The sequence below is a fragment of the Phalaenopsis equestris genome, unplaced genomic scaffold, assembly GCF_001263595.1.
Source record: "Phalaenopsis equestris unplaced genomic scaffold, ASM126359v1 Scaffold001314, whole genome shotgun sequence".
Lineage (NCBI taxonomy): Eukaryota > Viridiplantae > Streptophyta > Magnoliopsida > Asparagales > Orchidaceae > Phalaenopsis > Phalaenopsis equestris.
The window spans coordinates 170,711-184,547 of NW_018165753.1; the positions used below are offsets into that span (position 1 = coordinate 170,711).

The window sequence follows — 13,837 nt, forward strand, 5'->3', positions numbered from 1 at the left end:
ATTTTGGGTTTCCTCATGTCGGTTTCATCCTTCTAAGTGTTAGAAGTCGATACCGCACACGCGAAACCCCAAAAGAGGACGGAAATAGGTCGAACTAAAACGAGGCCGGCACCACTTCTAAGGTTCTAAGATAGTCGCAGGAAGACCCCTAAGGCTAGATCCTAACTCCTACGAGGAATACTAGACCTCACAAAAAAAATTGAGGTCAACAACATCCTTGTTCTTGAATATCAAAGGTATGGTGATAGATTTTGACACTATTTTGTGGCTCCAGCATGGTGTGAGAGGACACAGAAAAATGGTTAAATACGTTGTAGAATAGGTAAAGGGAGTAAGAGTAGTGATGTCGGAAATATGACTTGAACGGCAACTGAAGGGTGAGCCGGCAGAAAAAACATTAGATTTCTGTTGTCAACAGCAAATAGCAGCAAGCTTGGGGAGGAAGAAAGTCTTTACTTTCGGAAGAGATCATCACCAAGATCCAATCAAAATAAAGACATACGACCCGAAAAAAAACAAAAAAACGACACTCAAATAGAAAAAACATGGACAAATAAATATCCAATTAACACAAAACTAAGTAAAATTTTGCACAACCAGGCTCTAGGCAGTATGCTTATACTAACCTATCAAAAAACTCTAATTCAAATTAGACTGATATTAAAATAATAATAAGAAGGGTCCCACACAGTAAATCAACCAAGGCGCGAGAAAATCCCACTCTCAGAACTGAAGCGAGATTGGATTCCATCCCGCTTTGATCCCGCAATCACAGGATCCCAGCATGCAGCTGCATTAAATTGTCCATAAAATTGAGAATTTGCATTCAACGTCAACCCATTCTACTTTCTTTCTCTTCTTCCAAGTTTATCAACATAATATTGATCGCACACATTTTTTTTCCAAAAACAAGCATGCAATTGCCAACGAGACTCGTCAACCACAATCACTTTGTTGACCAACCTCTCCACGCAATCCAACTTCACCTTTGATGCATACAAGAGCAAAAGGTCTTTTAAATACCATTGACTTATTCATCCTTACAAATTCATTGGTTGTAATTGGATATATACACACTACTCCAGTTAAATCCCTCCCTCTCGAGACTCAATTATAGCTCGCTGCATTGTTTAAAGAAAAATGAAAAAAAAAAAACAAATAGAATCAATCTTATTTCACTGGTTTGGTTTGGTTGTTCATCAATATATCAGTCAAATTTATTAGTTAAAAATTTAACTTTCTTTAGTTTTTGGCGATTTGTTTTTTTTTCTAAAACTAATCCAATTAAAATCACACTATGACAATTTATTCAAATATTACATCAATAGAGTCAATAAACAATAAAAAACAAGTTATAGAAATATAAATATGCATTTATTCAACATGCCAAAATTATAAATTTTAACAAATATTAATTGGTATTATCTTAGTTATGTTATTTAACCTAATAATAATTAGGTTAATTGTTCATGTTGATTGCATTAAATTTCAAGCAAATCGATTTGAACTAATGAAATTAAAGCTTGGTTTAAAAAGTATGTTGACGGGCTCGATTCTCCAAATTTTACAATTTAAATCAAATAATTTTAGCTAATTTGGCAACCAGAGCAAATGCACACTCCTGACTATAATTGACTACAGAACATTGCAACCAGCCAACTTGCTCAATTTGCGACACTCATAGACTTTAGCAACCAGGAATTCTACTTAAGATCACCATTTACTATCAACTATTTGAAAGAACTTAAAGATTCTTTACCTGCAACCTTATGGAAAACCAAGATATCACTACCACTAATGGTCGGCACCTATAAATATCTTGAGGCGTTAGTGATGCGAGGCACAGGGCATCAAAGAAGCGACAACAATCGTGTGACTCCCGTCTTGGATGAAATCGATCCAGAGTTTGAGAGATCCCATCAGTCTTCCTAGCCCTATGAATTCCTGCCCAGAGGCTTAGTTACTCTAGGCCTATAAGTACGTTGTTTTTTCGTATTTTAGGTCAATTTTTTATAGTTTTTCTGTCAAAAAAGTCAGTGGTGTCCCCTGTTTCCCCTTCTAGTGTTGTATTTAAGGGTGAGTGGTGCTCCGATTATATCTTAATCAAAGATGGTGATTAGTTTTGAAGGGTATAGTGCCCTGGTTGTATTTTGGCCCCGATGTTATATTTATCTCTAACTTTCCTTTACCCACATCCGTTACTTCACTGTCAAGGCCCATTTCCTCGCGACTGTCCCACAAAACAGCACCCTTTTGTTCCCTGTTGTTGCTTCCCACCACCTTGCCTCCACCGTCAACCATCCTACCTCCCTTTCCTTCCAAACGCCAACTCTTCACCCAACTCCCTTCTTTTCCAACTGCAGGTCACTTTCATCCTGACTTTCTACACACCACTGCCGCAACACTCCCTACCACTTAGCACCCTCCCATCCCGCATGGCTACCCACTACTCATTGGGATACATTCCTAATGTTCATGTCTGTGCTAGTTCTATTTCCGTTAGTGTGATTATATTCCCTATTTTGAAGTCAACTATAATATTTTATTTCCTATCATTGTTTGGGTAACTTCGGTATCAATTAGCTGAGGAATCAAATCATTTAACATCAGAATCCATGAAAAAAAAAAGAGAGATTTTGTCAAACTTTGTAATAAAAAGACATAATTTGCAAAAAAAAATAAAAAACCCCACAAATCTTATATAAATAAATATGCAACTGTCAAAATAAAGACGCAAGTGATTATCTGATATAAGCAAGAACTATGATAAAAAAATAAAGGCTGCACACATCACTGCAATATACTTTCTCAAAATACAGATAATTTAACATAATAACAATTACAAACGATTCTTGGAACTTGCTTAAAATTGTTTGCCCATTACTCAGCAATTGCTACCTGCCGCATTTTATAAAAAAAAAGGATGTGAATCTCTATCAGTTTAAAATCATAATTCCAGGATAATTAGGGATATTATTGTACAACAAGAAAGGCCGTTCCATCCAAGAAGATGGAAAATGTGAACTGCTTACCTTGATTCATCAAAATCAGCCTGTCCTTTTGTCACATTTCCAGTCTGTCTTAGCAACTCAATAAAGGTGTTAAATACATCCATCTATGATGAAAAATGCAACAAAACTGAGATAGACCAAATGGAAAGTTTTATTTCTTAAATAAAATTGCATACATAACATTTAATAGTACCTTGACATTTTCCTCTCTTTCACGAAACCTTTCTATCAACCTTGGGCATGCCTATAAAAAGTAGTAAAAATCAATATAATGAAATACAATACATAGTCTATGGCGATTACAAACACTTTAGAACCATCGAAAACAGTTTTACAGATGTTCCTTAAAACAAATTAAGCAAATTTCAGCTACATGCTCCTACAGCAACCTCAGCCAACAAAGCTTTAACAGCCAATGTATAAAAAATACAACCCCAACTTCATTGCAACATTGTAAAGTAGTATATCATCTATCGCTTTTTTTTTTTTTTTGGCTGTTTAGCACTGGACAATAAACAGAGCAGAGAATCAAGTATCTAACTTACCTCCAAGTACATGTTTGAGAGCATCTCTGGCCGTGAAACAATAATAGCTGATAAGCATTTTGCAGCAGCTCTTCGAACTTTCCAACTGACATCCTCGTCGTCAGTATATTCATTTGCGCTTTCACTGCCACAGATTTACATGATTAGTTAAGGAAACAAAATTCAACTGGATTCTTCAAATGATCAATGGCGGTACATGAGTCATTCAATAACATACTCCTCTTCCTCCTCCACGTTACCCTCATCATCAGTATCTTCATCCATGCTATCCGTGAAATTCGGATCATAGCTTAAATATTCCAGAGTAAGATTCAAGATATCATGACAATATGAAGATATATCTCTGGGACATCTCAGTAGAAAACTTTCCAACGCCTACCAAAATATAGGATTCAACATGAAATCAAACGAAATAAAAAAATACAAATAAAGTTCCTGATAAAGTTCTAGTTGAATGTGATGATAAAATTACCTGCAAACTGTACTCACGCAGCTCTTCATCAGCTTCAGACGCACTTGTGCAGTAGCTAATGAGCAGGGGAACAGTCTCCCCAAGATGAGGCCCAAAACGATATCCAACAGAACGACTGGGGTAAAATGATAAAGATAAAATTCACCAATAACAATGTTACTTGAGGGACATGAAGACAGCAGAAATAACACAAACTCATTGATGCCATAAATAAATCAAATTGCAAGGAAACAATGGATTTGCAACATGAAAAGGAATATAAAGACCAATGCAAAATTCATCAAACCAAAGCCCACGTCAACAATTTTAATGTGTGCATATGAAGAACAAATATGTAGAAAACTTCTTAATGAATCAGTTAGAATGGAGACAATTAGAATTATTGGCACATTGGATGGACTTTAAAAAGCTACAATAATTGAGCAAATAGCTCTTCAAAAGTACAACAAAAAAGTAACTTAAAGCATAGAATACTTTCCATCATTTGACAAATAAAAAAATGCACAATTTCTCCTATTCAGATTTTGACATAATTTTAGCATAAGAGAATGGATACAAACAGAAGACAATAATGTTTGCGATAGCATTTGATAAGAAAAGTGAAGAGCTTATAAATACTTAAAACTTAAATTAAATAACATGTAAGGATAAGGAAAGACTAAGCACTAAATCCATCAACCAAAAGATTTATATGACATCAGGACTGAAAATAAAAGGACCGCTTGAAGAAGTTCAACATGGTGGCAATTTTAGAATAGTAAATCGCTAGACATAAGCAACAACTCTGGTACCACCGCAACAGCTAGAACCATGAATGTAACTTGAGTTTGTAGTCACTTAAGAGTGACTAAATTGCACCATGTTTTATTAAAACTGTAGTTGAGCTCCCTCTAACTCAAGTTGAGACACCCTTCAGGAAGTTGGGCTTAACATGGTGTGGACTCAAATGAGCTGCAGAGATATCCACAAGCTTACAAATAAGAAAATAGTAGTTGATAATAGTTGAAGATGAAAGTTCATGGAAGAGGAGCCTATTCACAGTCCATACGCAAGTGAAACGCCACACAAGACCTGTCTGTCACAGGAACTCAATGAGCTTACAATGATGCAGCAAAGGTGGACAAGTTGCAATGAATAGATTGACACGGAGTAGTACCCCTAACTCAAAATCACTAGTATATACTAATTTCATTTGTATCAGAATCAATATATTATTTGGAGGCAATCCGGTTTAGAACCAAAATTAATTTGAAGTCATGGTTAAGATATCTAACTCTTAAACATCAAGATAGCTTTTGGTGTAAAAGCATGAGTTTTATCAGGACCTCTACCATTAAATGCACTCATATTCAACTAATCTTTAGCACTCAGAGTCATAGCTCCCTGATAAAAATTATAGAGAATATGAAAAGCAATTGTTTAGGGTTTCAATTCATTAACTAGGGCAAAATGCACGATCATTAAAATATTGTAAATCTTAACATAAAGGTGCTCTTTCATGTAACAACTTGACCTCTATCAGAAACTCTAAGAAGGGTGCTCATATGGAGCACTCCAAAGTGGTGATCTCCTCCAAGGGTTAGAGGGATGCTCACGGGGATAGTTATCTTTCCTTTTTCATCCCATCTACTTGTTGCCCCTCTAACCAGGGCAAAAAGAACGATCATTAAAATATTGTAAATCTTAACATAAAGGTGTTCATTCTTGTAACAACTTGACTTCTATCAGGAACTCTAAGAAGGGTGCTCACATGGAGCACTCCAAGGTGGTGATCTACTCCAAGGGTTAGAGTGATGCTCACGAAGATAGTTATCTTCCTTTTTCATCCCATCTACTTGTTGCCCTTCCCTGCAACCCCTTTCCCCCTGATTCCAGCTGCCAGCCCCATTCCTCACGTGATCCTGCCGCAAACCACTTCATCTTTTCTCAACTGCAACCAGACCATTTGATCTCTCAACTCCCCAGCTGCTGAATCATTCCAGCATCCCATAAAGCCACTAAAACAGACCCTCTACCTAACCCGTTATTACCGTCAGCCCACCCAGCCTTCACATAAAACAGCAGAATCCAGCCTCTTTCCAGTCATGGGTGTTTCACCCTCCCGTAACTCCCTCGTCCAGCAGTCTACCCGTATGTCTTGTTTCCTCAGCCATCCAACCACCAACACTCCCCCAACTAATCCACTCCCTCACGCCTCCTGCAGCCAGCCGGTTACAGGCTGCTGTCCAGCCTACCCCTCACGGCCCTGTAACCCCATCCAGTCCATCTCACTGCTATCTTCACTCCCTCTGACACAGCCAGTCACTGCCACAGCCACCCCCAACTCTTCTCGTCACTGCAGCAGCCGTCCCAGCCCTCCAACAGCTATCGCAGCCCACTCCACCATATCCAGCCACTGCTCATAACCTTCCAAACCATCCTATTGTTGTCGCCTTCACCAAACCAGTCCCCTAACTGTTAGCCAGCCGCCATCCACCCTCTTCACTTTCGCCCTAGGGAGTTAGTTTATATTTTTCGTCTTGGTTGTAACTGTTTGCATTTCAGCAATAAAATTTGCATTCCAATTGTGGTTTGTGTTAACTCTGGTATCACAGAGATTATGTAATACCTAAAAACAACAAAATGTGAGTTAAACTTATTTTTTTAAATTATATCACATTTTCGCACCTCCCTTTAACTATCAAGTTTATCTTTATAAAATTCTACACTTTATTCCAATTCATTTTAGTACATTGAATTATATATTAATTTCAAATATACATGTATATATATATATAGAGAGAGAGAGAGAGAGAGAGAAAGAGAGAGAGAGAGAGGTTAAATAATTTGTATTTAAATAAAATTTTCCAAAGTTTGAATAATATTATTATAGCAGTTATTATGGCACCAAAATCAAAACCCACTGTCAACAACATGCAAAGTCTAGATTTAATTTAAAGGGTGACTAAACTAAATAAGTTAACTTATGTAATCTTATACATATGTGTGTTTCTGCGTGTGCGTGTTAAACCCACCAAAACAGGAGAAATATTTGCGTACATAAGATGTACGCAGCGCTGCGTACATCAGAGGTTATTTTGGGGGTACAGGGGAGTTATATCCGGGTTATACCGGAGGTTACAAGGGAGTATAACCCAGATATAACCCCATTGTTCCCCCTGAATAACCTCTGATGCTGATGTACGCAGCGCTGCGTACATCTTACGTACGCAAATATTTCTCCCAAAACAGAGAGCAGCTTCTCTCAGGTAGCAACTACGGAGGAAGAAATAAGAAGAAAGAAGAAGAAAGTAGAAGAAGAAGAAAAGAAATAAGAGAAGAAAAAAAGGATGAAAGAAGGGAAAGTAAGAAACAAGGGATCAAAAGCAAGGCTTTGCAGGTAAGAAAATTGAATATACATGTATTTTTATATAAATATTTATTTAATCTAATAAAAACCTATAATTTCTCCCCAATTTTTGTGAAATTGCTATTTGGCCTAACATTGGCTGTTATGAATTAGGTTGTTAGGTGCAAGAATTGAAAGAAATAGATTAGAAGAAAAAAAAAAGCTTGTATGTGAGAAAGTCATTTTGAGATAAAATCAACAATTGGAAGTATTTTTGTGTTAAATTAAGTTTGATGTAAGAACTTAATAAAAATAATGAAGTTTTTTTTATTTCTAGATCGTTTAGAAAAGTAAGCAACTTAAGCTGAGCTTAGAGAAGGAATTCATCGTGAGATTGACTTCATAACCAATGCGAGATATACAACTGCTAAAATAGGAAGCATATTTTTATAGGACTAATGTTTGCTACTCTTTATGAGTTTTTTTTTTAATGCATTAGCATTTTAGGTTTCTTACATACTGAGCATATCTGATACAATTAGCAGTCTAATTCATATAAATGATTATCAGCTCATTTTCAGTTTATAACGTTATTATAGAAATGCAATATCAAGCACATTTGTTGATTATTACATCTTACCATATCTGTGCCCATGCTAATAAATTGTTTTTTTACAGGTAAATTAAATTTAAACAATAATAGCAAATGAAATAATTAAAACATATGACTATGATAAAAAAATGTCATGAAATTTATGATAGATAGGCAATTATACTGATAAACTGTGCAGGAGAAGGCAAAAGTTCTGGTGATATGAGCCTTGATAGAAAAATGATTTAATTTACGGCTCTTAATATTAAGCTAGGGACAAAGGAACTAGTATTACGAGGCCGTTGATAAAATATGTGTTGAGTGATCAATCTTCATGTAAAGATAAAATGCAAATGCATATCAAGGTTGATCATCTCAACACATATTTTCAGTTTATAAAGTTATTATAGAAATGCAATATCAAGCACATTTGTTGATTATTACATCTTACCATATCTGTGCCCATGCTAATAAATTGTTTTTTTACAGGTAAATTAAATTTAAACAATAATAGCAAATGAAATAATTAAAACATATGACTATGATAAAAAAATGTCATGAAATTTATGATAGATAGGCAATTATACTGATAAACTGTGCAGGACAAGGCAAAAGTTATGGTGATATGAACCTTTATAGAAAAATGATTAAATTTACGGCTCTTAATATTAAGCTAGGGACAAAAAAACAAGTATTACGAGGCCGTTGATAAAATATGTGTTGAGATGATCAACCTTCATAAGCAATTATTAATCCATATAAAGTGGGTGAGACCTAACGAGAGGAAATATATCAAAGCCTATGTAAAGATAATATGATATTTCTAAGACCAAAAAAATAAATAAATAAATTGATAATAAGAATCACTAAAAGAATGAAAAAAATAAATACAAGATATTCTTTAGTATGGTGGCTTAAAGATCTTGCTAGTAGCAGTTTCATTATCCATTTCTAACCACTTTTATATCCATTTTTTATATATTCTTTTCATTATTTAAATACCAAAGCATGTTTATTTTTTATTAATGTCATTACTTATATTAGTTACTGACCAGCATACACGTTACTTATTTCTTGTATATTTGAATCTTATTTTAGCAACATTTATCTCATTGAATGTGTAGCAAACTAGATACTATAATATTGGTTTTCAAAGAGTTAAAAGAAGCATACCGACTAGTCCATTGTATAGCTTTTGGTCTTACAGTCTCCGTTGTTTATAGAAGACAGTTATAACTGATGTAGATGGAGATTTTAGGGTACTTATAATTTTATATTTGATGTAATTTCAAAAACTTTGTATTTTATTTAAGGATTCCTTATATACCTTCAGTATTTATGGCTCAAGAACATTTGAGGAATTGAAATGTAAGAGTTTGTTTTATGATGAATTGGTTAAATTAATTCTCCACTCATCTGATGCTGATGAGTACAAGCCAGGGTAAGAGTTGGGGAGTCTATCTGAATCATCATCCTCTAGTACACCTCTATTTAACTTGAGTGGGTTGATTGGTGTGATAGATTAAGATGAAGAAACTATGGTATGTAGAAGTATGCGTTGGAGTTTAAGCAGTTAAAACAACCCCCTATACAATTTGCAAAGCTGATCAAAATGTTCAACGAGCAAAGTCAGCAAATCAATAAGGCTTCTGGGTTGAGCTCATTTAAAGATCCAACTTAAGCTATTCCCAAAAGTTCAAGCCATGAATAAGAAAAAGGGAAGTTAAAATTTAAATTTGTGAAAAGTTATAATAGGTCATTAACCATGTAGCATTCCCCATAACCATTTATGAAGACAAATAAACAGAAACGAGATGCATATAAGGGCTCAAGCACCACTTGTTAGCAATGAATAATTGACAGAAGATTTGTGAAACACCATTACCAAGAAAAAAGAGGATAATGATGAGGCCAAGGGTCTAAATTTGATAAATTGGAACAAAATCTAAAAAATGTAGGCATAACATTTTTTACCTTCATATCATGAATATCTGCTAACTTTCTAAATTGATTTGGAAATGCATCGAGGTGTAGTCTAATTCATTGGTTGGTTCCACTATGAAATGCAAGTATCTTGCTAATACATATTTAAATTTTTAAGTGAACATAAGTTATAATTGCTCTCTTTTATTAAGTAGGTGAAAAAACATTTGTTCTTCAAATTCCTTATCCTGCTCAATTTGCTTGCAGCATAATATGTTCAGTGAGATCCCAATTCCTTTTCCCTCATGCGGACATATTCAATTTAATAAGTTTTTTATGGCATTTCACTCTGTATCATTTTATCTCTGCTTTCTTGCAACTCTCTTCCTTTTCTTTTCTTTTTTTTCATTAATGAGAAGGGGACTTCACTGGTTTTTCAGTGAAAAAAAGCTTTTTAACACATAAGAGTGAAACAAATACCTAAAAGCTCCAACCATCTGGATGTTTGTTCGAGTTATTTCTGGTCTTGTATTCTTACTTTTCAACAGTTGCACTACTTCAGCAGTTGCCTTGGCTAGTAGATCATCAGACAAACTTGAGGCAAGAGATGCTGCAAAATATTAATTGGTCAAACTGTGAGAATAAATTTCAGGAGAAACTAAAATAGCTGTAGCACAACCCATGGAAACCCAGGGACCATTGGCATGGAAGAACATAGAATGCCACAAATCAGTATTCCAACAGTAGCAATTATTGGTCACTTGGTTGGGATGAAAATTCTCTCAATCACTTAAAAGAAGCACAAATATCCTAATAAAGGTTTTTAAAAAAAAACACAAAACTAAGGTACATAAAAATAAAAAAGTGCATTTAACTCACCAATGCAAGAAACTGACTTCTTCCTCACACTAGCCTGGTTAACATTTAATTGCGATAGAAGCGCACTCAGCAATTCTTTATGATCTTTTATCATCAAGTTGCCAAATCTATGCAACACATCGCATAAGATATCGAGACTTTCACACTTAATTTCTGTACTCTTTAAAGAAAAAATAAAAAATTGTGCAATACAATCACATATATGACTTATATGAGCATCCACAACAGTGAAAATAACAACAACAAAGCCTTAATCCCACTATCCACAACAGTGAAAACATTAAATAAAAATTATTTTATCAAGAAAATCAATCATAAAATATGCTTAGTTATAGATGTATCTGAAACATCTCCATAAGATAAGCACTTCCACAACAAAAACTTCAAATCAAATTTTTTTCAAGCATTATAACTTACAGGCAGTATAATGCAATATAAACTAAAAAATTAATACATAGGAAAAGAAAAAAGCTAGCCATCTCTGGTAAAATAACGCCATAACTTATATCTATTAAGAGTATACTTAAGAGTTGAAACGTGAGTGAAGTGCTCAGAAATGTTGTGATGAGAATAATATATGACCACCCATTATTATAACTCATGAATAAAATCTTCTATCATGTGTGGGCTCCGCAAATTTTGACCACCCCAAGACTCTCTGTTTGTTGCTATGTTGAGAGTATTGAGGGGGTCAAAGTTTTCGAAAGAACGGTTAGATTGTAGATAAGACTATACCCAGAGATTTTGTCATCATTTTGTAAGGAGTTTTTTATATGAGATTTGAGTTTTTCTACAAGCGCAAGCCTCCATAGTTAACTATCCTTTCTGATTACAAGAGAGCACTTTCAATTAAGACTAGTCATTGAGAATTGAATATTCAACATATGACATCAGCAAACATACAGTTTAAATTGTATAATTTATCACTTGGAGCTTAAAGTGGATGGTAGGGAAATGATGACAAACCTGATCAAGATACCACGGTTATGTCATCTCAAGACATTGCGGTCTCTATCTGCTTAATCAAAGGAGATAATTGACCCAACATGACTGAAAGATCATTGTAAGCAAACATGGGTTGTGTCGTCCAAGAAATCCTTACAAATCTATGGTAGAAGTTAATTGTAGGGGACAAATTTAAGTCGACCTTAGCCAATAGAAGGTTACGTGCCAATTAGATGTACAAATATAAATCTATGGTAGAAGGTCGACCTTAGCCAATAGAAGGTTACGTGCCAATTAGATGTACAGTTAAGCTTCACAACTTGAATAGCAGAAAGTTGTTATGGAACACATGGGTTGCAGCCGTAATCGTAAATAATGGTGTTATTGGGAGCAACCACCCAATCAGAAAACTTTGTTCGTAACTGCTACTTTGTGGGGCTTTTGAACCAAATCACGTGAATAAAAGACTCGGATCACATCCTTACTGGCGTGAAATTACTTTGAATGTAAATATACTGGTACACTCGATGTAACACTAGCTCTTTTGTGAGCTGTAATCGATCAAAAATTTGTCACGCTCGACAAACTGTTATGAAAGGTGGATGTGATTTGCTTTAAATATTTTAGTGATTAATTTTACTTGAATGTTTAATCTGTTTGAGATTTTCAGTTAACATGGTCATCATGGGGATTTGTCATATACAACTTTTATGTTTAAGATTCATTTGAAGTTCATTAGCTTAATATTTTTAAAATGTCATTCATGTTAGCTTCAGTCCTGATGAGAAAGATCGGACTATATGATTTAAACTTGTAAAATCTTATATTTATGATTTGAACATTACTAAAACTTACTATACTCATCAGCTCAAGTCCTTAAGAAGAGAATCAGACTAGTTAAATGGGACTTACAAAGTTGTCCTGTAGACAAGGCAGCCCAATTGATTAACTTTCAATATATGAATTATTTAAGCGCAAGTTTGGCCTTAACCCGCTCAACATTCCTAAGTTATTTGCTGGAACATTTAGAATTTTAGTAGGAGCTCGTGAGGGTATTTTACACATGATTTTAAGGGCCCGCTTGGGGCAGATTATTTAGGTGGCGCGGCGTTTTCAAAACGCGGCCGCAGTGTCTGGGTGAACGTTCGCCCGGATTATTCATATCGCACTGCGTCCCGCTTCGCTGAATTTCTTAAGGGCTTCGACGCAGGTTAAGACCCGCGTCCCGAGTTCGGCTATCATCTCTACCCTAGATACCCCTCGCGCTCTCCCTCCCTGGTTTGTTGCCTGCGATCGAATTTCTACACCCTAGAAAAGATCGGACAGTGTTCCTTTCGATTTCTCTTTCTGATTCGTAAGGTATGCTTTACCCCACCGTCTTCGTTGGGCGTGAACAGTCGAACCTCACTGTTCTTTGTTTTTTTCTTCTTCCTTGACGGAAGAGCAAAGGCTTTCATCTTCTTCCTTGTCAATTCGAAGGTCGCCGAAAGGATCTTTATGGTTTCACAATTTCCTTTCATTATTTCCTTTCATTGTTTTGCTAGGCATTCATTATTTTGCTAGGCATGAAGAAATGTGTGGAGAATGCATTTTGAGTTCTCCAGGAATTTGGTTTTGATTTTTCTGTTTCCTTAAAGCTAACAACCGGATTTGTTGGGCTTTAGAACTTTCTATGAGAGGAATCCATATTTGGTAGGCATGAAAAAAAGTGTGGAGAATTCATTTTGATAGCTCCAGAATTTTGGTCTCGATTTTTCCTGTTTCCTTAAAGCTAACTCCCAAATTTTTTGTTTCAATTTTTGTTGGGCTTAGAAATATTTATGAGAAGAATCCATGCTCTTATCTCTTGTTTACGGGCTGCAATTAATTCTTGTTTAGAGTATTGGGCAATAGTTATAGCATCAATGGTTATAGTATTGGGCAATGGGTATAGCATCAGAGCTTCATGAGCTGGTATTACCTCCTGTTTTCCAAGTTTATGTGTTGATCTTTATGAGTCGTTTATGGGTCGCAATTAATAGGAAACGTAGGTATGAGCTAGTATCTATATGTTTATGTGCTGATGTTTAACATACGAAACGATATGTTATAATTCCTGTTTATAGGAAACTGTCGGCGCTTAAAAAAAAAGGGAAGGGAAAG

At 35.2% G+C, this 13,837-nt stretch overlaps 1 protein-coding gene across 1 annotated transcript in view; it reads right to left on the minus strand.

The window, feature by feature from the left end:
* LOC110033983 (cullin-associated NEDD8-dissociated protein 1) overlaps window positions 1-13,837 on the minus strand; it is a 118,281-nt gene that overhangs the window by 75,868 nt on the left and 28,576 nt on the right. The window contains exons 5-11 of the mRNA XM_020738180.1: window positions 10,751-10,915; window positions 10,352-10,481; window positions 4,029-4,143; window positions 3,774-3,931; window positions 3,557-3,680; window positions 3,205-3,255; window positions 3,033-3,115 (exon numbers count right to left, since the gene is read on the minus strand). Coding sequence (XP_020593839.1) covers window positions 3,033-3,115; window positions 3,205-3,255; window positions 3,557-3,680; window positions 3,774-3,931; window positions 4,029-4,143; window positions 10,352-10,481; window positions 10,751-10,915 — 826 coding nt within the window. The remainder of the gene's footprint in view (window positions 1-3,032; window positions 3,116-3,204; window positions 3,256-3,556; window positions 3,681-3,773; window positions 3,932-4,028; window positions 4,144-10,351; window positions 10,482-10,750; window positions 10,916-13,837) is intronic.